The sequence below is a fragment of the Equus przewalskii genome, chromosome 8 (genome assembly GCF_037783145.1).
Source record: "Equus przewalskii isolate Varuska chromosome 8, EquPr2, whole genome shotgun sequence".
Lineage (NCBI taxonomy): Eukaryota > Metazoa > Chordata > Mammalia > Perissodactyla > Equidae > Equus > Equus przewalskii.
In genome coordinates, this window is record NC_091838.1 from 7,068,907 (window position 1) to 7,093,362 (window position 24,456).

Below are 24,456 nucleotides of genomic sequence, written 5' to 3' on the forward strand. Positions count from 1 at the left end.
AACCACCCCAGCCCCCCAGACCTGGTGGACCAGAAGCTGTTGTAACAGACTCCCCGGGCAATTCCACTTTTCTCTAAAGTCTGAAAAGGGCTTAGAGACAAATCCTGCAAGGACGGGTCAGGGCTAAAGGTCCCTCCCTCCAGCCATTATTAATAACTCTTTTAAATGTTGATTTGTTTTAATAAAATCTCAATCCATTCAAATTTTCCGAAAACATTTTTCCTATAATTCTCCACTACCTTATGCAACTTTAAGAAAAAAAATCTGCTTAACATATTTGTAATTCTGTTCTCCCACCTTTGTTTTATGAACGCTTTTCATATAACTGAGTAGTATTCAATTAAATCGAAACACCAGATTGTTTTCATCATTCTTTTATTGTTGGGTATCTACCTTTTCGTCTATCTGGTTTTTACACCATCATTAATAACTCTACTAGGAACACCTCTGTGCCAGTAGCTTTTTTTTCCCCTGGAATTCCCAGAAGAGTACTTATTGAGTCAGAGGGTATAACATGACCAGCTATGGCTCTTGCTATGTGTTGCCAAAATATCTTCCAGTGGCGCCCGTTACGAAACCTCTGTCACTAGCAAATCTGTTTATAATTAGAAGAAGCAACCTTGTGGGGGAAGAAGTCGGCCGCTTACTTAGTAGACTAAACCTCGAGAGCAATGGATTAGAGCTAATTATTAAATTAGTGGATGCAGTAGAACTCATTCCTGACTCTTGTTACGTGGGTCAAGAAGAAGAATTCATTCCTTTGCTCTTGTTCGTCAGTGTCGCGTTCAGGTCTGAAATCATGGGTGTGAGTCAGCGTACTTAACTCCCTTTGCTCATCTGTATCGGAGCACACACTAGGCAATGGAGAAGTTCCTTCCCAAACCATCTATTCATAATACTGGAATTTTTCTGCTTATTGATATCATAAATGTTCCGCATGGAAAATATTAAAAACATAAACAAAGAAAGAAAATTCATCCCAAGTACCAGTGACAGGAAAGCCCCTTGGTTAATATTTTTTGTATGTGCTTCAAGACTTGGTTCTATGTGTGTATGTATACTCAATAGGAAAAAAAAAAAAAAAAAGGAGGGGCCAATACGGTGGTGCAGCGGTTAAGTGCGCACATTCTGCTTCGGCGGTCCAGGGTTCACTGGTTCAGATCCTGGGTGCGGACCTACACACCGCTTGGCAAGCCATGCTGTGACAGGTGCCCCACATATAAAATAGAGGAAAATGGGCATACATGTTAGCTCAGGGCCAGTCTTCCTCAGCAAAAAAAGGAGCATTGGCGATGAATGTTAGCTCAGGGCTAATCTTCCTCAGGAAAAAAAAACAAATGTATTGTAGAACTGTTTTTACTATGCTTTGTTTTTTTCCACTTAATATATCATGAACATTTTCCCACGCCAGTGAGTATTCTCCAACACTCATTTTTAATGGCTCTGTGGGTATATTGTGATTTATTCACTCATTTCCCTGTTCTTGGAGATTTGTGTTTCCAGTTTTTCTTTTATAATACATAGTTCTGCAGTGAACCTCCTTGTACCCATTTCCTTAGAATGAATTCTAGAAGTGGAATAGCTAATATACAGAATACGAGGAATTTTGATATGTATTGCCAAACTACCCTCCCAAAAGGTTGTACCAATTTACACACCCACCACCTTTGTATAAAAGTGTTTATTTCCCAATTTGATAGTAAGGAATTGTACCTCACAAGTGCTAAAACAGGTATATGTAGGTATAATCACATTTCTTTTCTGAAATCAACAGTCAAAAACTTTCTCCTTTTATACCTTAGATAGATTGCTTAGATATATGAAAGTTTATTTCTAGCTCCTCTCTTTGACCATGTTTCAGCTGCTCCTATTAGATAATTAGTCTAAGTTATTAATACAGCTGAGACCATTTCTGAGGCCCTCCCTTGGCAGTGACAGCTGAAGATTCAGAGGAAAAATATTCTTTCATAACACCCTTGTTTTCTCTTTAACAGGCCACGCCCCCCGTGACCATTCCAGGATCGGCCGAATTCACCCCCAATGGCAGCAGCTTCAGCATTTCCTGGCAGTCTCCTCCAGTTACCTTCACAGGCATTCCAGTAAGTAGAAAAACAAAAAGCCAGAAACCTGGTCAAAACGAAACATAAATTTAGAGAGCAGATTGCAGAAACACGCAAGAAAAAGACAAAAATCAGAATGCCCAAAGTCCTTTATTTTTTGAGCGATATCTGTGACCTCCTGCACAAGGTGCCACCCGGTCCAGACTGGCCCAGCTTCTCTGTGAAAAGGTGTTCGGATTGGAATTTTAGAAAATTAGAAGGAAGTTTTAGCGGTTGATAAACGGCTTGTTGGAAATATATCAAGATTTTTTGTGTTGGTGTACATTTGTGTGTTTCCAAAAGCCTTTATAAAATTAATAGCTGAACGCAGACTCTGAACATAAAAGAAAAAGACTCTGTATGTACATGGCATCGATCATTATGAATAACTTTATAAAATTTGACTTTAAAATTATTGTTTGTGGGTATGTCATTTTGAAGGTTCAAATAACGTAAACTGAAATCACTTTTTTTCTTCCAAAACCTGAATAATGCATGCTGATGGGTAATTTGAAAATAAATGAGTGCTGAAATATGCAATCAGTTTTAAGTAGTATATAAGAATTGACTTGATATATTAAATGATTACTGTTTGATAAATCACCATGGATTAACTTGATTCCTAAGCGTTCATTTAAAAATATATTGGGTCTTTTATAGCTTATCACGGAATAGCCATAGACCTACACACTGTAAATGCTCACGGTGGTTTATAACTCCTGATAAGGTTCAGAAAGTGGCTTATGATAACGATAGTAACTTATTTTCTCCTCTCCACCCCTCTCCCCAAAGACTTCCCAAAAGCCTCTTATTGCCACCACTGGCAGCTCCCAGAGGTTTCCAGCAAATGCTAAGGCCTCCTGTGGAGCTGATAAAAATGAAAGTGGCTCAATCAATTATGCTGTGCTCTGTCAATGAATATTTATTAAATTCCCTAGAGGAACAGCCAACAATAAAAAGCATCCTGCTGGCAACAATTTGTGGCTTCTAGAAAATGCTCCCGGAATTCGATTTTTAAACAATATCATGGACCTGGAGTAATTATGAAAGTTGCCTGCTTCATCAGATAATGGTAACTGCTAGTCGGTCTGAAAGAGCAGGAATGCAGTGAGGGACCTGGGTAGAGAGCAGCGTAGACACACAGTGTTAGTTTTGTTTCTGGCAAGAGCAATGATCTGCTGAGGTGGGTGTCAGAGGGTAACAGTTTTTTTGGTGACTTATTTTTTGGGGTAGACATAAAAAGATGCAGAGTGGCTCAATTCACATTTGAGACAACAGTTTTAACCTAGAAAGGCAGCTACACTTACAGAATTGCAGACCTGCTATTCTGAATTCTGTTAATTGCTGGTTTTGATTTGAGAAGCATTTTCAAGAGCATGCACCATATGGCTCATCTGGGGTAAAACAGGTATGGTGTGTAGATGGAACAGACCACTTCTGACTTATTTTCAAATCGCCTCTGTGGCCAACCAAAATGGAATTTTTTCCCCTTCGTTTTATTAATTCCGTCATTTCCTTTCTGAAGTACAGAGAGTTCTCTCTGAGTGGCGTTTTACTGGCTGTGTCCCCCCATAGTTCCAGGATGTCTTACACGGTAGGACACCAGCCACGATACCTTCTCCTGTTTCTTTTTCAACAGTGAAATTTTAAAACTCTTCTCTGCTATAGTCACTAGTATTTATATGTCTGTCCTCATCTCAATGCCCCAAACTTTTCACAGAGTCCCCAATTTCATTATCTCTCGCTTACCAGGGATGTTCTAGACTAGAGCTTAGACAGAAAGTATATACAGTGGCTGGGTTAGCCAGTGCCCCACTGAAATCCTATGTGAGCTTCCAGTTTGTTCTTTCCCCAGAGAATTCCCAATCTGTCTGATGTGTAGTCTGTTTCAGCCAACGCTCTAGGCTATTTTAACTGTCAAGCTTGCCACTCCTGTTTACAAGGAAAGATAAGCGAAGGGTGCACTATTTTCCAGGCTTGTTTTACTCTAGAAAGAAGACACAAGGACTTACTACTAACAATGTTCTTTCTGTTGCTATACTCTCTATCAATGCTTTAAAAAAAAAAAGTGCGTGTTTGCCGTTCACCTACTGGGGGCTGGATCTCACAACTCCACACCACACAGGCACAGGACTGTCACACTTCCACTGAAGGGGTGCCGCTGTCCCTGAATTCTCCAGGAGCGCTAGTCCCACCCCTAGAAGACAGGCAGCCAGGTGGAATCTAAGAATGTGTGAATTCCTACCTTATAAATTAGTAGAAGAGGGTTTTTAGACAGAAGCTCCAAAAGTTTTAAACTATACTGAATTAGTATTAGTGATGGCTTCAGATATATCCAAACTGAAGAGCAGAGCAGTTGCCGTTTTATAAAATGCTCTTTAAAGAACGCATTTCTCTTTGGACTCCAAACCAAATAGCCGAGGTTGTCCGCTCCATTTAGGGTTTGCCCTTCTCACACATCTCTGAGACCTGGTACTGCAGAGAGGATGCTTCTGTATGCTTCCTAGAGAGTGGAAGTCACCTCCCTCTGAGGAATGCCAAGGCTTGCAGGATTTCATTTATTCATTTGCCCACACTAGACTTCCTGGACACTGGGCTCTAATAAGTTCCCTGGGTAAGACCTCTTCCCGGAGGTTGTAGCCGAGAAGGCCGGCTGCCTATTTACAAACATCCCTGCAGGTGCAGTCTTCCCGAGCCGAAGACCGTGGACTGGGGGTAGGGAGGAGACCGTCACTAATTACAGCCTTCTTTGACCTGCTTTTCCCGAATGGCCCGTCTTATCTTCTAATTATCTCCAATCCTTCTTCTGTCTTTTCATGGCAGAAAGCCGAGAGCTCTTGGCCCCTGAGTTAGTCTGCTCAGACTGCCATAACAGAATCCCATAGACTGGGTGGCTTAACAACCAGAATTTATTTTCTCAGTTCTGGAGACTGGAAGTCCCAGATCAAGGTGCTGGCGCATTCGGTTCCTGGGGTGGGACCTCCTCCTGGCTTGTAAAGGGCCACCTGCCCACTGTGTGCCCATCTGGCCTTTTCTGTTGGAGGGATGGAGGATGGAGAGAGAGCCCTATCTCTTCTTATTAGGACAGTGATCCGGTTGGATCAGGGTCCCACCCTCTTGACTTCGTTTATCCTTGATTTATCGTTAAAGGCCCCATCTCCAAATACAACCACACTGGAAATTAGAGCTTCAACATATGGATTTGGGGGGGGACACAAACATTCAGTCCATAGCAGGCCCCACCCCAGCAAGAAAGAGCTAATCAACCTGCTATCCAAGGGCCGTTCCAGGACCAGTCAGGCCAGAGTGAGGCTCTGCAAACCTGACCTCGCCGTGTTCAATTGTTAGGTGGTTAGAGGGTTCTGTTTTTTTTTTTACACCTTGAGGGAGGGTTCAGAATAGTATATTATAAGAGGTTAAAACCAAGACGTGTCCTTTCTTTTTTTCCACCTGAGAGAGAGAAAATCACAAAGACAAGAAATTTCTCCAGCATTTTTTTTTTTTTTTGAGGAAGATTAGCCCTGAGCTAACATCCATGCCCATCTTCCTCTACTTTATACGTGGGACGCCTACCACAGCATGGCTTGCCAAGCAGTGCCATGTCTGCACCCGGGATCCAAACCAGCGAACCCCGGGCCGCCAAAGCAGAACGTGTGAACTTAACCACTGCGCCACCGGGCCAGCCCTTCCAGCATTTTTCCAGAAGGACACAACATCCATATTACTGCTCTAGTGTGAGGCTCAGATGCAAATTCTGAGTCTGGCATTTACAAACCGTGACCTCTAGCCAGTCACATGGCCTCTCTTAAGCAAAGGCCTCCGCCCCAACCCTACCTTGTAGAGTTGTGCTGTTGCGCACTGTGCAATTCATAGGAGTGTACATCATCTACAGTGGCCGTGAACACCCTCTGGTTTGCTATTCTGCATCCTGGTCCAGAGGGGATGGGGGGCGGGTTTCGTGGGGATTCTGCTCCTGGAAGAGCCTACACATCTATCCACCTCAAGTACACACACTGAATTCCAAAGCTTTTATTTTTTTTTTTAAGATTTTATTTTTTCCTTTTTCTACTCAAAGTCCCTGGGTACATAGTTGCATATTTTTAGTTGCGGGTCCTTCTAGTTGTGGCATGTGGGACGCCACCTCAGCGTGGCCTGACGAGCGGTGCCACGTCTGCGCCCAGGATCCAAACCAGCGAAACCCTGGGCCCCCGAAGCGGAGCACGCGAACTTAACCACTCAGCCATGGGGCCAGCCCCCAAAACTTTTATTTTTAAAAAAATTCTGCATATTCTTCACCTCTGCTGGCCCTCGCTCCACCCAACTTTAGCAAAAAGTAAAGACCAATGGTACAGAATAATTCACACTCATGACAACAATGGTTTAAAACATTAGGTTTTTTTCTTACCTGTTTTTTTTTTGGGGGGGGGGATTAATATCTGGGAAAAGAACACTGACGCACCTTCCTTTACAGTGGAAGAAAATGGCAAGTCCCAGTACCTGTACTGGAGACAGGTCAGTCCCATAAGTGTGCCAGAGGAACGTTCCCATTGCTGTTGACTGGTGATCCCATTTCTCCGGCCATGTTGGCTTCTAGATGACTGAGTTTTTAAGTGCATTAAATGCCTGGTCTTCTGTCTGTGGCAATATCGTGTATTTCCTTGAGACATCATTTATCTTTTGTTATGAAAATTAGTTTTTTGCAGCTTTTGGGAATCCCACGAGCTTAGAGGATATTTAGTGTTATGAGAGCGAGTGATGGAGAGACCGAGTGAGAAACGCAAGAGGAATGGAGAACGAAAGGGGCCCCTGTTCCTACGACTGAGCAGCAGAGGTGTCGGGGGTCCAACACACACTCCGGCATGAGGGAGAGCTCAGGCAGCCCTGGCCCTGCCAGTGCAAGTTCCCTGACCTCGGGCAAGTTGCACAACCTCCTCTGCCTTGGTTTCCTCGTCTGTCAAATGGGAGCAATAGTAGTACTTAACGCACAGGGTAGTTGTGAGAGTTAAAGCTGTTGCCAGTGAACCTGGTACATCGCGAGTGCTGAGTAACTATGACGTGGATGGGATTTGCTCCTGATTTGTGCAGACTCTTTGCTTCTTCCCCTTATCCCTGTTCGGACTCGAGTCTGCCACATGGCTGTCTCATGCAAGAAGCCATTTCTTTAGTGGCTGCGAATGATCTGGTAGAGGGACTGAAGGCCGGGGTCCCGCTGTGTTGTTGCCACTGACTGGCTGTAGAATTGCAGATGTTTCTCTCAACCTCTCTAGATATTTCTCTTCTTTAAAGTGGAGATCATGAGGCTTAGAATAGGAATAATACTATCACTATTTAAACTAAGGTTTAAAATATTATTCAAGTGAAAGCATGTTACTAGGGGCAACCTGGAATGCACAGATGTGAAGTCATGAAGATCTTTAAAGTAGTCATTGTTGCTGGGTCTTTTCGGTTTGGGATGCATTTAAATTCTGCCAGGAGCATTGCCGCATTCATGTTAGCATGCAGTCTCTGTGAAGGAAACGCTTCATCCCCGTGTCTGATGTAAGCACCCCTGCCTACCCCTGTGGCAGAGGCTGAATAAATGCATGGTGAGGAGGACACGCCTGTCAACTCTGTTTTCCGTGTACTCACCAGGTGTCGCCAACACACAGCCACCCGGCGGGCCCAGGAGAGCAGAGACAGCACACCCACACGGTCTTGTCCTCGCCGCCCCGGGGGACGGTCAGCCTAAGGTACGACTGCTGGAAACTGTAGGGGAGTGACCTCAAAATAGAAGACCAGCAGGGAAAAGGGATGCAGAGATATGATCCTGTATGCCATGTGTCTGGATGGATGAAACGCTCTTTCGTTCATTCCCATGGTTTTCGCCATCCATTAACTATTAATGAAGATTCGTTGTTTGTGGGGGGAGTAACAGTTTGCAGTAAGGTCTCTGGCAGAATAGGTGATGCTGATTGCCGGGGCATTTAAAGCCACATTGCTTTAAACCCTGCATGAAATGAACTACCAGATACAATGTTTAATCCAGATCAAGGAGGACTAGAATGCTAGAAATTTGAGAAGCAAGAGGGCAGTGGAAAGTACGTATCTAAAAACTTGAAAGAGTAACGCTATGGTGTTTCTCGCATTTGCTTGCTTAATTCGGTTTTATGAAGAAGCCAGATGGACATGTCCACCAAGGGACAAATAGAAGCTTCAGAGTCACGGGAGCAGATTGTGACAGCCAAGTGTCGTGGCCTGGAAGACATCCGTCGCACGGCGGTTCTGCACCCGGGGGGCGCCCCCCCCCCCCGATGTTTCTAACCATTTGTCTCAGCTTTTCAAGTGATTTGCAGCTCTCCCTAGAATGCTGGTGGAATCCCTCCCACTGAGTGCGTTTTCCTTCCCTGTCTTCCAGGAAGCCCCGGGGAGAGGGCAAAAAGTGCCGCAAGGTGTACGGCATGGAGAACCGGGACCTGTGGTGCACGGCCTGCCGCTGGAAGAAGGCGTGCCAGCGCTTCATCGACTGAGGCTGGCCAGCGCCCGGCCCTGCCCTCGCCTCCGCTGCGGGTTCTGGAAAGCGCTCTTCCTTCCGAGCAAAATTCAGAGGAAGCCCAGGAGAAGCACTTCCAGGAACCTTGGTGGAATCATAGCAAAAAAATAAATCAGTAAGAGGTCCCCACCTTCCTTTTCTTGCTGAGAATCCAGCCTCAAGCAGCTGTCGCTCTTTTTTCTTTTCCTCGAAAGGTCCACTGACTTTTCATATGTCTAGGTCTGAAAACTGTGGACTTCTGTAGCAATCGAACCGACAAAGTCCATTTCACCTAGAAAGGAGGCATATTTTGATAAGCTTTCTGAATAACGTCGTTTCTGAGATTTTTTTGGATGCTTAAAAAGCGACACGTTGTTCGGTAGCGTTTGTACAAAGGACCCGCTGTCATTGTGAGTGGTCTGTTTCCTGTCTCCCGCTGGACTTCTTGGAGCAGTCCACATCATGATGTGTTGCCAGAAAGGGCAGCACCAGGTATCTTTTCTATGTCCTTGTTTGTTTGTTTGTTTGGTTTGGTTTTGAAGAATGGCCCCAAACTGAACCATGGTCGAGCTGTTAGCTCGAAGGGCCCCGGATGGCATAAGCTGGAAGAGAGACCGACGATGGGATCCGCCAGCACACGCCAGCCCCCAGCTGAGGTAGGGACGGGCAGCTGTCACCATTGGGAAACATCGAGGAGCCTTCCTTGGACTGATGATCCCCACGAGGCAGCACGGCTCCTTCTCCACCTGCCACGATGCAGTCAAGAGCGGGCACGGGCGGCCCTCCGGGTAAGCCTCGAAGCTTCCTTCAGGGATGTGACGCTCCCCGCAGCTCCGATCTGGTCGTCACCGCTTGTCTGACAAAGTTGTTGCCAGAGTGATGGGTCCTCGGGCCTTCCCACAGAACCCCACCGCTGACTGGCTTCAGAAGAGGGAGAGAGCTCCACCCGGTCCCAGCAGGGCTGCCTTCGACAGCAAAGCACAGCCCACCCGTCCCCGGCTGTCCAGAAAGTCACGTGAGGCCGACAAGCCAGCGTCCATTCTGAGTGCACTTTTATAGGTTGTATGCTTTAGCATGCCTGGGAGATGGGTTAATGACTAATATAAACACTCTATGGGTAGACAGAAGGTTTAAACCTTTATTTTTCTTATAAAAATATTGGAGCTATTCATTAAGAATTCGCTCAGAAGGGAAGGTACAGAACACCAAAAGGAAGGGCATGTTGGTATAGGACCCTCTCGATTTAGTAGGACCAGGGCTTACACTGTGTTCCAGGCTTTCTAGCCTGGTATGTTCGTTCATTCGTTTGTTTTGGTGGGAACGGTGCAGGGGGAAGGGAGTAGTTGTCAAGCCCTATAAATAAGCTCATTCTCTACCCTACTCTCGATTGCCCTGCGAAAGAGTTGTTCTCCTCTACCTATGCAAAGAGGGAAGAGCACCTTCGGGATGTACTGTGTCAGGATGGGGGGCCTAGGATCAGCCATAGGAATGTTAAATGAAATTGCACAGAAGAAAGTTTAATATATGTTTAGAGATTGTACATACACTTTTTTTTTAAAGAGTAGAAAGAAGTCATCTAGTAATAATAGATATCCTTTTTTTTTTATAAGTGAGGGAAATATAAGGTGGTTCTATGGTGTAACATCCACAATCTGTGCATTCATCTATTTTGGCAATTTTATTTTTTAAACTCTCATATGACTTTTTAAACACTATTTTTTGAAAAAGATCCTGTTTTCCTCCTTCGTCTGTTTTTTCTTTGAAAACACTTCAGAGAGCAGAAAAAGAGCGTCATTTAATTTCGCCTTGTGATTACCAATCAATACGAGCCACAGCACCAGCTATAATATATGTTTTAGTACCTGGAAGGTCAGCCAGGAAAGGGCATTTTTTTTTTAAGTACAGAAATGTACTTGCATCCTCCCCCCAGCATATCATTGCTCCTCCCTGGTGTCCTGTCACTTCACCTGCAGGCACCCTGGGCCATGAGATGATGCTCTGGCGTGGTCCAGGAGGCCCGGCCCTGAGCTCTGGATGGATTGCCCAGGGGCCCCGGTGAGCCCAGGGCTGCTCGACCACTTGAGCGGGTTCACTGTGTACTTAAATGATGGTTGGGGTGCAGTCCTGGAGCATCCTGGAGGTTTTCTCTTCAGCAGATCTCCCTGGCCCTTGACCCTTGGGTTAAATCACTAGTCAAAACATATTGAAGTGATGAGGGGCTAACTCCACCCCCACTCAGAGCTTTGGGACACGAGGAGGGGGAGATCTTTGCTGTGGAGCAGTCCTGGAGCGGGGCCCTACCTGTGGCTCTACCCCCAGAGGTACAGCCCGTGGTTGGTGCTGAGCTCTGACCTGGATGAGCCAAGCTGAGTTCTTACCTGGTTTTTAGCCAATGCACGGGTATAAGCAGAAGTGTAGAGCTGAATGCAACCTCCCTGGGATTTCTCCTACTTTCTAAAGCCTTCTTTACACATATTCTTCTGCATCTCCCACGCACGTGGGGGGCTCCTTTCTGCCGGCCAGCCCTGGGCTCTGTGTACCCTCTTCTCTAGCTTCTAGGTGTGCAGAGACCTCAGTACCTTTCTGCACACACAGACCCCATTCCCTGTACCAAGGCATGTGATAACTAGGGGACTGCCTGGCTGGCCTTGAAGAAAAGGGATTAAACTTCTTGCAAGCCACCCAGAAAGCTATGAATTGCAATATATAGCACTGATTGTAAAAGCTAAAATTTAAAAAAAAAAAATGTAGAGCTATTTTGTTGTATTTTGGAACTGAACAAAGTGCCAAATTATGCCCACCATTCCTCTTATGCCATCCCTGTGGTACCATGTTCTTTGATGTCTTCATTCGGCAGGGGGAGGTGGGGCGGGGGTAAGGGGAGTCCCTCGGCACACTGGCTGCTTACTGGAGCCCTGTCCATCACAGGATCTCAGAGACCTGTCTGTGTGAAAGGAATAGCAATACGATGGATTCTGGTCCCAAAATATTTCTAAATAAGGCATGTTATAGCCTTTTGACTTTTCTCTCCCTTGGTGCCCCTTTCTTCAGAAAAAGACTTCTCATCTTTCTCCAGTGAAGGTGTTTCATAGTGATGGGCAGGCATTCTCCAGATGGCTGAAAAGCAAAGCGTTCAGCAGGCAGTAGTTTTAAGCCTTATTCCCTCCCAGAGGACATGCACCTAATTGGCGGGAGGCAGTGTGACAACTTGGAGAGAACACCCAGGTAGCTGCGGGCCGGGGGACAGAGAGGAGATACAAGAGGCCTACGGACACAGGTCTCCCGCTCTTCTTTCTAGTACTGATGCACAGGCCAGGGGTGACTGTCCCTGGCATCTCCAAGGGAGCAGCCTGTTCTCCCTCTGGGAGCAGCTGCCAAGGCAAGGAGCGAGCTCCTGTAAGGGAAGCACCTCCAGCCAGGGGTGTGGGGCTGCTGTGCACATCTCCAGTGGGCAGGCGCTTCTCTCCGCCTCCCTTGATGGACAGCTTCCTCCCTTGGTTGGCAAAAGCCAGTGTCAGGAGGAGAGCGGTGGGTTTCTGACCAGGAACGTGCGTGCTCAGCTGCAAAGTGCCCGTCGGCAGCTCCACGCACCACCAAGGTGCCCTTTACGAGACGATTCCTAGTCCAGTCATCATCAGGTTGCAGATGAAAATGCTCAGCAGAGAATGATGCGTGATGCAGTTGTTGAGCTTTCCAAAAACTTTTTCATGAAATAGTTACATGTATGTTGCAAAAGATTTCTGAAACTGAAATGCCCTCTGTCAGATTCCAAGGTCATTTGAGTTGAAGTCGGCTGTCTCTGGGGTCATACTAAGCCCCACTTTTGAAAGCAGCCCTGGGCTCTGAATTAACTGACACTGCTGCATCGGTTTTCTCTTTCATCAGACTTCATCTGAAAATGGAAGCGCAGCATTCGTTTGAGAATGGTTAGAGAAAAGTGAAAGAATTGTACATATGGGAGAGAATACCTTGAGAATAGTAGCAAAATACTGTAAATAATATTCATTTCCTCAGGGAAATTTAAAGGGTATGTGAAAAACAGATCTGGAGGATCCTAAGACTAGAAAGACTTATTATCTCGAGAGTCTTTTCTAGTTAGAACAGTTTGGTGGGTTTTTTTTTTAATCAACATGATATCATTTCAAGACAAATTTACATGAACTGGACATTACCAACTTTTTGAGGGGTGGAGGAATGCTCTGTGAAAAAGAGCTGTTTCTTTGTAGCTGCCCTGCATCTAAAGCTGACATTTGAACCCCAGGCACAGCCCCTGGTGAGTAATCCTAGGCTCCCGTAAGGCTTTCTCTGAATGTAATTGTGACTATGAAGCCTTGGTGTTCCTTTGTATAATCCCTTGGTTGGGTGACTGATTATTAGCTCTAAGCCGAATTCTGTAGGTAAAGCCTTTAAAGAGGTGCATTTTTGCTTAAATAGCATGTTAAGGAGCAAACTTCCATGGACTTTTGTGGACAAGGTGCTGCTTTTTCTCATGACCCTGTAGAATTTCTAACGACCACATCAACCGTAGCATTGACTTGTATGAACGCAGGGAAGAATTTGTGCATACAAATGAGTGGAAACAGAGCAGGCATCATGAATATGGATGAGGATGTGGATCATTTTGGAGAATGCGCTGGGCACATGGGTCAACTGGAAATTTTGTTTCTTTAAGGGAAATAACCCTACCAGCGGCACACACACTCTCTGTGTTCCTCTTACCTGTGGGGATTCCTCCATATGGAACTGTTTCCCGTGGGTCTTTTTGCATTGTAACTAGTCCAACCAGAAGTCAGTAAACAGGACAAGTTAGCACTTCTTGGTGTCAGTTGTATCACCATGTGATGCACACCAAGAGAGCAAGGAAGCGTAAAATGTATTTAAGACCACCTGGTTTGCTTATTGTGACTGACTTTGAAAAAGCCCATAGCCGATTATACACATGCTTTAAAAGGTGTATCTATCATAGAACCAGAAATCAAACTGGGAATTTTACTTCTGGTCCTGTTCTGTAAATAGTTCCTTTATTTTGAAGACAATCTCATGTTTTATAGCTTTTCTTGTGGGTCTGAGAATCACAATGGTAATGTGTTGTGTCAAAATGTAATCTTAAATACAATAACGGTTATAACTTAATTTTCCAAACGAGACAAGATATTTCCTGCTTAGGCTTCTACAGTTCTAAGACACATGATCCTTTTTTTATAACAAGCATGAGTTCTTACCTTCTGGAGTTAACAGAACTGAAAATATCTTACAAGTTGCAGTGTTTTGTAATCACAAAGAACATGAACATTTTCTGGGAAACGACCTTGGTTTTCTACATTGTAGCTTATTTTTTAAAATACAGTGTTTTACCAGACAGGAACTGTTAATATTATAAGCAGTTCCTGCTCTCCAGACAAAGGGCTATGCCTCTTTTCAGCAAGTGTTTTCATGCATATCTTTCCAATTAACCCTCTGCAGCGAGGGTAGAAATGCAGACCAGCTGGGAAGATCATCACAGGAGAATCAAGATGCAACAGCGACTCCTTTGTCATTACCAGTGTTTTCAAAGTATAATGGAAAAAAGACATGTTAAGAATCATCCTAGGTATCTTAAATCTAAAAAATGTCAGTAGATATGCCTATAGGCAATGGGAAAACTATTCTTGCAAATTCTTTAGTGTAAAATGATAGATTCTGTTACAAAGACAAGCTTACCACTTGACCCACCAGAACCACAAACCTGCCTTTAACTAGCAAGTATCATTTGGTGGAAATTTCTAAAGTCATGGTGGGTCAGCCCAAAGATAGAACTCTTAGGTGATCAGTGGTGTTTAAAATAATTCTGTCCCCAGCACTAACTAAATAACTCGAATTTCCTTATCGGAACAAGTGCTGGATTTTTCACACAAAGAATTCGCAGACACGCAAGGTTGAGATCAGAAAGTCACTGTATTCCCTAGAGTCGGGAAACAAGGAAGGGAGCCATGGAGCGTTTTTGAACTGCACAAATAATTCTGAGCATTGCCAAATCCATTTCCTAATACTGTACAGTTTTTTCTAGCCCACTCACTGATAAAACAAGAAAACATCTTTTTTTCCCCCTAAGATTTTAATAATTCAGACGCTAGACTAATTAGCCAAGTATGCAGATAACATCAAAAGAAAAGCCAGGATAGAATGGTCATCTACCCCTTGGGCAACTCCTGTGAGGTGGTCAGGGGGTCCCTCGGATCTTGCTTTCAAGTAGGCTTTCGAATCTGCACCCATGAGGACTGGGAATGCACAGAGTTAGGGAAAACTGTGCATGGCCTCGGCTCCCAGTCTCTGAGATGAGGCCATCTGAGATCTCTCTCTTCATTCCCTTGGAGCATCTCCATTGTTAGCATGAGAGTCCCCAAGAAATGTTCCTTGCTTTGTGGTTTTGAACCAAATGAGTCTTGCTTCATCTTTAAATAAAAGCTGCCTGATGGTGCATGGCACAGGCCTTAGAATGGCCAGGCAGGTTCTATAAAGGAACGACTCAGCTCAGGCAGAAGAGGGACCCTGGCGAGTGGTGGAGATGGTACTGAAGCAGAGAACACATGCCCCCTCTGACGGGGGGACCCCGCACTCAGCTCTAGACAATCAGAACCACACAGAAATCAGGCCCAGGGCTGCTGGCCTTCTGACTTGGACATATGCTGTCACGTGACACTGAAGTGTTGACAGCTAAGTCAGATTCTTGGCCAACACTAAGCAGACCAAAGAGAGCCCGTATGTGGGCAGATACAGCCTTTGGCCACCAGTTTGAACTGTTGGGGAAAGCACATGTCACATGCCGTGGCCATCGAGTTTTTCCATCAGCCCCACGAACGCACACGTTGGTACTGTCTGGGCAACTAAAATCAAAGAAGGGAAAGAGGTCAGTTCTCCCCAGGAAATCATTCCCATGGAAGACTTGAATACAGAAATCTAGTATCCTTGAACCAGCCTTGCCTCGGATCCAAAGATGCTGAGGTGGCGTCCAGCTCTCCCCCTGCCTGCTGGCGTGCCCAGGCCATGCCCCAAAGCATCGAGTGACTGTAATCCCGACGTTCTTACTGTTTTCGCTACCGTGACCACTGTGACGAGGGGCTGGCAAAGAGCAGCCTGTGCCTTCAGAGAAGGCCGGGAGCCCCAGCCGTTAAAGCTAGCCCACGTTGCCTCCTTGTGCCAAAGCCCTCTGCCGCCCCCTCCATACTCCTGCCCGCTCCATCCCGCCTCACGAGTTTTCGTTCCAGGGTAAAATTTCCGTCTTTCCCCTTTGATTTGGCAAAATCCTTGCCTCAGAATGCTAGATACTTAAGTATTTTTGAGTGTCCACTAACCTCAAAATGGAGTTTTTCCACAGAGAAAAACCTTAGCCCTCAGACGAAGACAAAATGGGAATAAATGTGTCATGGAAAAAATTAGAAGTCGCTTCCTTCATTCGGATGGAATAAGTTATTTCAGACTGTGTCTCACACCAGAGTCCTGACAGCGTTGGGAAAACCACTGACCCTTTCCCATATACAGGAAAGTCTGTCTCTTTCAAATACACGATTCATTTGACCTTCCTAAGAGTCCAGTGTAGAAGAGGGATATGTAGGATGACTATCATGGGCCTCCAAGGCCAGCCCGGAGGAGCCTCGAACCTGTGGGTCAGCCTCATTGCTGCCTGCAAGGAGGAGAGAAGGGGCTTGTTAAAGGGCTGACTCAGCCCTTGGTCTTCCAGAATGGCTCTAGACCTGAGAAGACCAGGGACGCACCATGTTCTCAACCCATCCTTTCAATCCAGGTCTTTCAGCACAGAAATAAAGAGCCCGCTCAGTCCCACAGTCAGATGCCAACTATTAAATCATGCCCACATGCGTCCCTTTAGGGTGACTACCCTGCCACTATTCCCTAAGTTGCAACCATCCACATGGTTAATTATAGGAGTTTTATTAGCTAACGCAATATTCTGAGTAAAAGTTTTGACTCTTTGAGAAATAGTTATTTTGCTGCTAACATTCAACACTTGCTACCCATGTAAATTTAAATCAATGCCAGAAAATTTAAAAACAGCTCAAACTTACAATTGGTAGTGATCAAACTGAAAAGTACTGTCAACTCAAAGTTGGAATCGCCTGGTCATAGGGTTCAGTAATATTTAAATACGAATGCAATTTAAACAGCCTTGGCATGCCTGAGGTTTCTGTCATTGTGAGTGATTAAAAGGCCGTCCAATACACAAATGGATTCCATCTGACCCTTCTCCCATTAGTTTACCAGGTTTCACATCTTGAGTTTACGGTAAAGCCACTCACAGGGGCTTACTGATGGAGCTAGAAGGGGCCTAAACCATCCTGGCCCTCCACCTACTTCATCAACGGGCTTTTTGATGAGTGATACTTTTATGATGTTTCCTGGCAGTGTGGTGGCTAAGATTCAGCCCTCTCACCACCACCACGGCCCAGGGTTCCCTTCCTGGTCAGGAACCCACACCACCCATCTGTCGGTTTTCATACTGTGGTGGTTGCGTGTTGCTGTGATGCTGAAAGCTATGCCACCTGTATTTCAAACACCAGCAGGGTCACCCATGGTGGACAGGTTTCAGTGGAGCTTCCAGACTAGACAGACTAGGAAGAAGGACCAGGCCACCCACTTCCGAAAAAATTAGCCACGAAAACCCTGTGAAGAGCAGTGGAGCGTTGTCTGATAGAGCACCAGAAGGGGAGAGGACGGCACAGAAAGACTGGGCAGGATTCCGCTCTGCTGCGGAAAGGGCGCTAGGAGTCAGAATGGACTCCATGACACTGACAACAAAAAGTAATACAGTGCTGGAGGAGGGAGCCGCTGAGACTCTCTCCTCTGCTGGAAAAGATGCCCATTTTGCAACAATTAGCACCAATGCTGTGACAGGAGCCGGACTTAAAAGGACCCGGGCTTTAGGGGACGGGAAGAAAGCTACCGTCCAGAAGGAAGATAACTGTAGATTTTGAAAGAAGGTGGAGATTGTGAATTCAACACTTAAATTGCAGTCCTCGTTTTTAAAAAATGTCTCATACTGGGCGCCATCCGCGTAATTATTAACTGCCACCTTCCAGAGAGAAGCTCCCCTTTATTTATGTTATGAAAATGTTTAATTCTCAAGTCTAATTAATTGTTACATTTACTTACTGGGAACAATCGCCTAAATTTTTAATTCAGGAAATTAGCCAGAGTAGAAAGTAGCAACTTCTGAAAAAGGCAAGCAAGCTGTCATTAACAAAATTTTCTTTAAAAAAAAAAAAAAATGTTGCTGATCTATTTTCTTCCAAATTCTCTCTCCATCCGTGACTAGAAAGGAAAACCGGAACTCTGGAGAAGCTGCTGAGCTTCCAGAAGGAATAGTCCTCATTCTGGTTATTGGTCTTGTTTCCCCCGTCTTGGCACCCACCTTGCATTCGCAGGTGACACCTGACTCTCCCCTCTTGGCCCCCATCCGCCCGAGCTGAGGCCGTGCGCTTATTATGTGCGTCCCCTTCCAAAAGCCCCAGATTACACCTTCTTGCTTCTGTGCTGCTGACTTGGCCCTCTTAAGCTAAGGTCCCAGAGGGTAGCTGTTACTGTGACGGGTGTGTTAGGCTCAGTCAGTGAGGCTGCCTCTTCCTTGGAGGGAAAAGTTTCTATCTGTCTGAAGGGTCTTTGATGACCATTCATGGAGAGAGCCAGTGGGTCAACGTACAGCTGCCACGCTCATCACGAAAGGTTGGTCAGGCTCACGGATGGAGAAGGATGGGGCAGATGTCTCATCCTTTCACTTGGACTCCCCCATGTAAGTCACCTCCCCGCCAGCCCCCTCCACGTGGCAGCAGTAGAGTGATCAGAGCCAACACAGGCAGAGGAAGAGAGCCCCGGTGTGGTCGCTCCGGGCCTGATCTCTGCACCGATCATGGGGCAGGAAAATGAATTGGCCGGTATTATGTGACAAGGAAGTGACCCACCCCTGCAGGGTGTAATTGTTTTAACTCTATATTTATGCACAGAGGAAACTGCTCCAATCCACTCACGTTGTTAAGCATTAGCCCCTCCCCCCAGTGGAGCCCCGCCTGCCTCCCCCCACCCCCCACCCCCCACCCCACCTCATGTTTTGGGCACAGAGAGGAAAGAGGGAGAGCTCTGGGGCCAGCAGCTCCAGAGCTGGAATTAGCCCTCAGGGACCTACAGCGTAGGGTAACCATAAACTACCCCCCCCCCCAAAAAAGGATGCATCACTTCGCAGATTACAAACCCTTGCTTTGCTTTTTACGCCTTTTTCCTATATTCTGCTAATTGGAAATCGATAACTGTGACTTCACCAAGCCCTGTGATGATAAGAAGGCCCCTTCTTCCAAAGTATCCCAACTTTGGGGAACCTCCGTGACCACTACTGGAGAGCTTTAGGAGAGATTTAGATGTTTAGGGAAGCACTCAGCCCCAAAATGCACTTGTCCATGACTTCAATAAACTAAAATACCCTGGGTGTAAAATAACCCAGGAATGTGGATCATAGAGGTTTTAAAAAAAAAAAAAGTCATTAATCAATATTTTCCTACTACGCAACCTAAAATTCCTATTTTTGTAATTGATGGTTGAATGATGGTCAGCCATTTAAACATATGCTCTCTGGAATAACCAGACACTAGTGTAGTTTCCAAAGTGTTTCGTGTATCAAAATCTATATACTTAGAAAAGAACTCAGGATAAGAGAAATCGCTAAGTCCCAAAGGGTTCGTGACTATCATCCGACACAGCAGCCGAGTGGCCTGTGCTCATCAATTCAAGTGAGGGGCTGGGGAGCAAGAACACCAGTTACCACAAAACCTCTGTGGCCCTTAGTCCGTGATAAGATTTTTTAAAAAACTCTACTCTTAAAAATGAAGCCATCTTTTGAATTGTTTTCTATACCAAATCTAAAATATTAAAATGAAATTATAAAATATTTGAAATGGGGTATTTAGTGGAAATGCTGTCGGGAGAAAGCATTGCTTTTTAGTGCCTGCTACACAAGTAAGAGAAAGGCGACTGGAGAGAAAGAAGCAGTCCTTGCCGTGGGATGCTGGTGTTAACAGGACAGGCATTAACTTGGGCACGAATTCAGAAGCAATGTGGCAACGCTATCCAATTTTTAGAGATCTTTGGAAATACAATCTTACCACCATTTGGAGGTAAGTCTTTAATATTAGTGAATGAATGTATAAAGTTACAAACTATGCATTTTCAAAGAGTAACGTGTATTTTGTATCAAATCCAAGTAAATTTTTTCCACAGAGACTTCTCACAACAGCAAACTATTCAAAATAAACTTGCACGCACATCACCATGGGGATGTGGGACTCCCGTGTCGGTATTCTTCTAGCTGATGTTTTTACAGATAGGGCATTGAAACTTCAGGCTCTGAACAAATTCAGCCATTACGGTGAATAAATGGGAAATGGTTTATATTTTACTTCTTAAGCAGAAATGGGAAACGTTGGCTGTTACAAAATGTGCCCGGTTCTTTAAAGGTAGATGATCCGGTAACACTGGATTAGCAAGCAAACAGAACTGCATAAAGTTAATGTGCTTTGCGTTGGAGCCACGGAGCATAGGTTGTGCCTGTTGTGTTTAATTCTCAATCTACGAAAAAACTATTCCCCAAAGGGTCTGGGTTATATAGTTTCAAAGAACAAAATATAAAAATATTGTCCAGCAAAACAAGTCTTTAATCTTTTTTTCAAAATTACGTGGAGATAATTACTTATATTTTCGGAAGATCCATATAGAGTATGCACACATTTCTTCAGCCCTCTTTTGATTTGGTATTTCCATGAAAACTTTTCCTCTAATAATGTATCTTTGCTCCTGAATCAGTGGTTTACTACGTTACTCAGCATGAAAGAGTATTCTCGCCTTCATCTGACAATGTGGGAATAAAGAACTCCATTTCCCTGCCATTCTGGTTTTCTTCTCTGTCCATTGAGAAGGTTTCTCAACTGTTTGTATGTAAAATACGGAAAAACGCGCTTCTCAGCCTGGTCTTTATGGTTATACTGGATGTGTTTGCTACCTATTTAGAAGTTATTGGGGGTTAGGGATGTGTCTTTTTATATGAATTTTAGCCAAATTCAGATGTTCTGATACTACATTTCTGTACATACAGCCTGTGGAGGTTCAGGTTAATAACCTTTTACGTGACTGTCTTGGCCATGCTCCTTGCCAGCTTTTGGCACATTGTACATAAATCTGTCGAACGTTTAAATGATGTTGTTTTTCTAAATGCTGTTCTCTAAAACAACTTTTTGAATGTTTTTTGCTTTCCATCGTTTGGAACTTTGTCTGTTGGTTTAAAAAAAAAAAATGTTTCCTAAGTATTTAACACCAGGAAAAACATTTAAAATAAACTGGTGCTAATTGAAAGCGAAGAAAAATTTCAGATTGAAGATTTACAGTATAAAATATTCACACGAGTTAAACTGAACTAAACCGCACTTTCCCCAGGGGACAGGTGGCGTCTACCTGCCATGGGCGTCAGGAGGACCACTGAATGTTTACAGTTTCTGTGGCCCATTTAAGTATAAAATACAGAAATGGCGCTGTCCCCCGAGAGTTGAGGATTTGCTACATTGGTACTATGGGAGCATTGAAGTAGAAGTAAAGGCTTATAGTAAGAGTCTCTTTAGTAATAGTCTTCTGGTCTTTGGACTCTCATGTTTCTGTACTGCTTAGCTGTAACAATGAATATGGTGTTGCCAATCTAGTCCAACAGCATTGTTGACCTGTACTTCCCGCGTGTATGGTTCTACCTTGGGTTGCACTGGCACGTGCCAAGCCAGAACACTGGACTTTCAATAAGACCTTTCTGATTTCTACAGTGTCCACACACATGGATCTAAATGCACTTGTAACTGGTTAATTACCATGAAGTCTAACTTCCATTTAATAAAAGTTTTTGTGTATCTGCTTCTACTTGGGGACTGTTTATTTAAGTGAAAGATAAACTAATTTATACCAGGAAAGGCTCATGGGATTAGAGGGTTTGAGGTCTTACCCGCAGTTGGAAAAATAATTTAAAACCAAATGGATATTTTCCCTATATCAACTGTTTCGCCATCAAGGCTATTTTTAGAAACATGTGGGAGGCACATTGCTCTTCTGGGGTTCAGCCCCAATAATTACAGCTGAAACCTATTCCCTTGGCAATGACTGCCCAGATATGTTAGCTGCTCACCCTGTGTGCTGGTCCTGTTGTCCCAGGCATGTAGATACAACCTGGCTAGCAGAGGAAAGGCGACATCTGTTCTGGTGCCAAGCCAGCCCGGAGACCCTCCCCTAAGCCAAGGCTGTGTCCGCCAGAACTGGATACATTCACCTACAAGAGCCAAGCATATATATATGTCCAGGAAGGGAGCTGGCTTTGGAGTTCAACAGACTTGGGCACAAATCCAAGCTTTGCCTCTCACAGGATAAATAACTGGACAAGAGGTTTAACCTTTATACGCCTCATCCTTATAATAGGAATGATAATAAAGGGAGGAAAACTAATTAGCCCGGCTTGGACAATATCTTTACTCCTAGTTCCATGAGCCTTAGCTGGGGTGGGAACGACTATGACTCATGACCTACTGCCTGGGTCAGAGAAGTTCCTACGTCATGGGGCTTTGGGAAGAATTACCTGAAATAACACCTCATCGTGCACGGAGAAGTATTCCACAAACGGAAGGCAAAATACTCAAATACTGGAACCCTCAGACATCCGGGATGAGTGCCTCCAAATATTAAGATTTTCTCTTTTCAATTTTTTAAGAAGATTCTTTCTAAAATAAAAACGTCCTACCTTAAATAGCTTACATGCCACATCTGAGTGTTTTCTCGGTTACTCCCGGCCATCAGTATTACATCAATTAATTGAATGAGCAGTGGGGACAGAGCTTGCGAGCTCAGCCTATTCGAGAACTAGAACTAGAGGGTTGTGCAGCTGGACACCCACTGCTTTCTTCCACGCCCTCCCCAGCACCAGTCCAGCTCCCAGACATTGAACCCCTATGATTTCCTTGTATTCAGCTAGGGGACACTGAGACCTTTGACCTTTCCTGAGTTGTGATAGCACAAGAAATAAGACCAATGGTGCTGTGCTCCCACTGTGTGCTAGGCAACTGCTGCGCTTCTACTGTATGCTAGGCAATGTGCCGAATGCTTTCATATGATCATGTTATTTAATTTCCACAACAGCTCTGTGTATGGAACTGTCATCCCCATTTTATCCAGAAGGAAACAGCTTCGTAACGGTTAACTGGCCCAAAGCCACACAGCCAGAGCGGACTTGAGCATCCCCTACCTCCAACCCCAGCCAATGGATGTTCTGTGTCTTCAGGGGCTATTGGTATGTGGGTCCATTGTGAGTTATCCAAGGCAGAGCTCACCTTCCTTTTCTCCGCTTAGTGGCTTTCCTCTAGTTTTGAATCAGGTGTGGGCTGCTCTTCATCCCCTTGCTGCCTTCCGTCTCCACCTCTTTGCCCCTGTTCATTCTCATCTCTTCTGGCTGCAGTTTCTCCCCACAATCCAAAGCCACCCAGGGACAGGTTGGCCCCGTGTTCACAGCCAACAGTTAGAGTTGTCCCTGTGCTTCCTTCCCCACCGCGTGTCTGCCAGCCCACAGCGTGATCATCCTCAGGCCTCCCAAAGATGGTCCCAGGCCCTTGACTTTTAGCGCCCACGTTTTTGTGACAGAGGAGGGATGGGCATCGCAGCCTCCACAGACGGTGCTCGAGCTGCACATTCTTGCTTCTTCCAGGCCCTCCCTCCAAGGCTCCAGGAAGCTCTTCTCTGAGAGCGACCTCTGGGGGCTGCGCAGCCCTCGGGGGTGGAGAGCAGGACAAGATATTGAGGATCTGGACTGTAGATGTCTTGCAAAGTTATGTGTAAGTCATATATTTGCAAAACAGGTTTTTGCCAAATGCTTGCTGTCTAAAGGGATGCTGCTGATGAAGGAATGAATTCTTTTAATGAAAAAAATGAAAGCTACCTCCCCCTTCAAAAAATATTCTCTAGGTCCTTACATTTCTTGAGGGTGCAGACCATGCCCCACTTCTTATCTCCACCTTCTGTGGTGCACTGCCAGGCACATAAGGGGTGATCAGTAAATTTTTAAATGAATGAATGAACAAATTGTTCAGACTGAGCACTTCTTCAGGCTTTACATACACTCTCCGCTTTCAATCTACCATCTCCCGCCAAAGCAAAGATGGAAGAAGTGAGTAGACATTCTGAAGACTGGCATAGACATCTCCTTGGTCTGAGTAGCATTTTTTTAAGTTTCTTTAGAATACGTACATTCTCAAAATTGCCATCTCCAAGTGACTGTGTTGATCATCTAGTCATTACTCAATACAGGACAAAATGTGCAATAACATACACTGCTCTTCTGGAGAAACTCCTTGCACATAGCAAGAATTCAATGAACATCTAGAGAAAGAAATGAATGCTTCTAAATGAAATAAATTGCAACATAGATCTGTGCTATTAAAAACAGGGAGAGCAATGGAATGAGGCCACTAGGATTTGAGTCAATAACACAGGAGAGGGAACCTAGGCTGGCACTAAGCCATAAGAGACACTATTTTATGATGGGGATCTGCGTATTATAGTGATGGTTTGTATCTAGGTGATATCTGTTCATAGTGAGAAAAGTAGAATCAGGGTAGTGAAAAGCTTCCATTGAAAGCAGGCCCCCGGCTGCTCTGCCCCTTTCTGCCCCTTCATCGACTCCCAGAAGCAGCCACTTCTAACTCCTTTAACTGTTTCTCCTGATGCTTGACTCCATTTTTTCTAAATTACATGCAAGTCTTGCCCGGCAAACAGAAAGACTAGCACAGGCCAAGCCTT

The 24,456-nt window shown here is 44.9% G+C and overlaps 1 protein-coding gene across 1 annotated transcript in view; it reads left to right on the plus strand.

Moving 5' to 3' along the window:
* The window catches only part of ZNF704 (zinc finger protein 704), a 211,073-nt gene extending 189,533 nt beyond the window's left edge, over positions 1 to 21,540 (plus strand). The window contains exons 7-9 of the mRNA XM_070630381.1: positions 1,995 to 2,099; positions 7,731 to 7,828; positions 8,494 to 21,540. Coding sequence (XP_070486482.1) covers positions 1,995 to 2,099; positions 7,731 to 7,828; positions 8,494 to 8,605 — 315 coding nt within the window. The 3' untranslated portion in view covers positions 8,606 to 21,540. The remainder of the gene's footprint in view (positions 1 to 1,994; positions 2,100 to 7,730; positions 7,829 to 8,493) is intronic.
* The last annotated feature ends 2,916 nt before the right edge of the window (positions 21,541 to 24,456 follow it).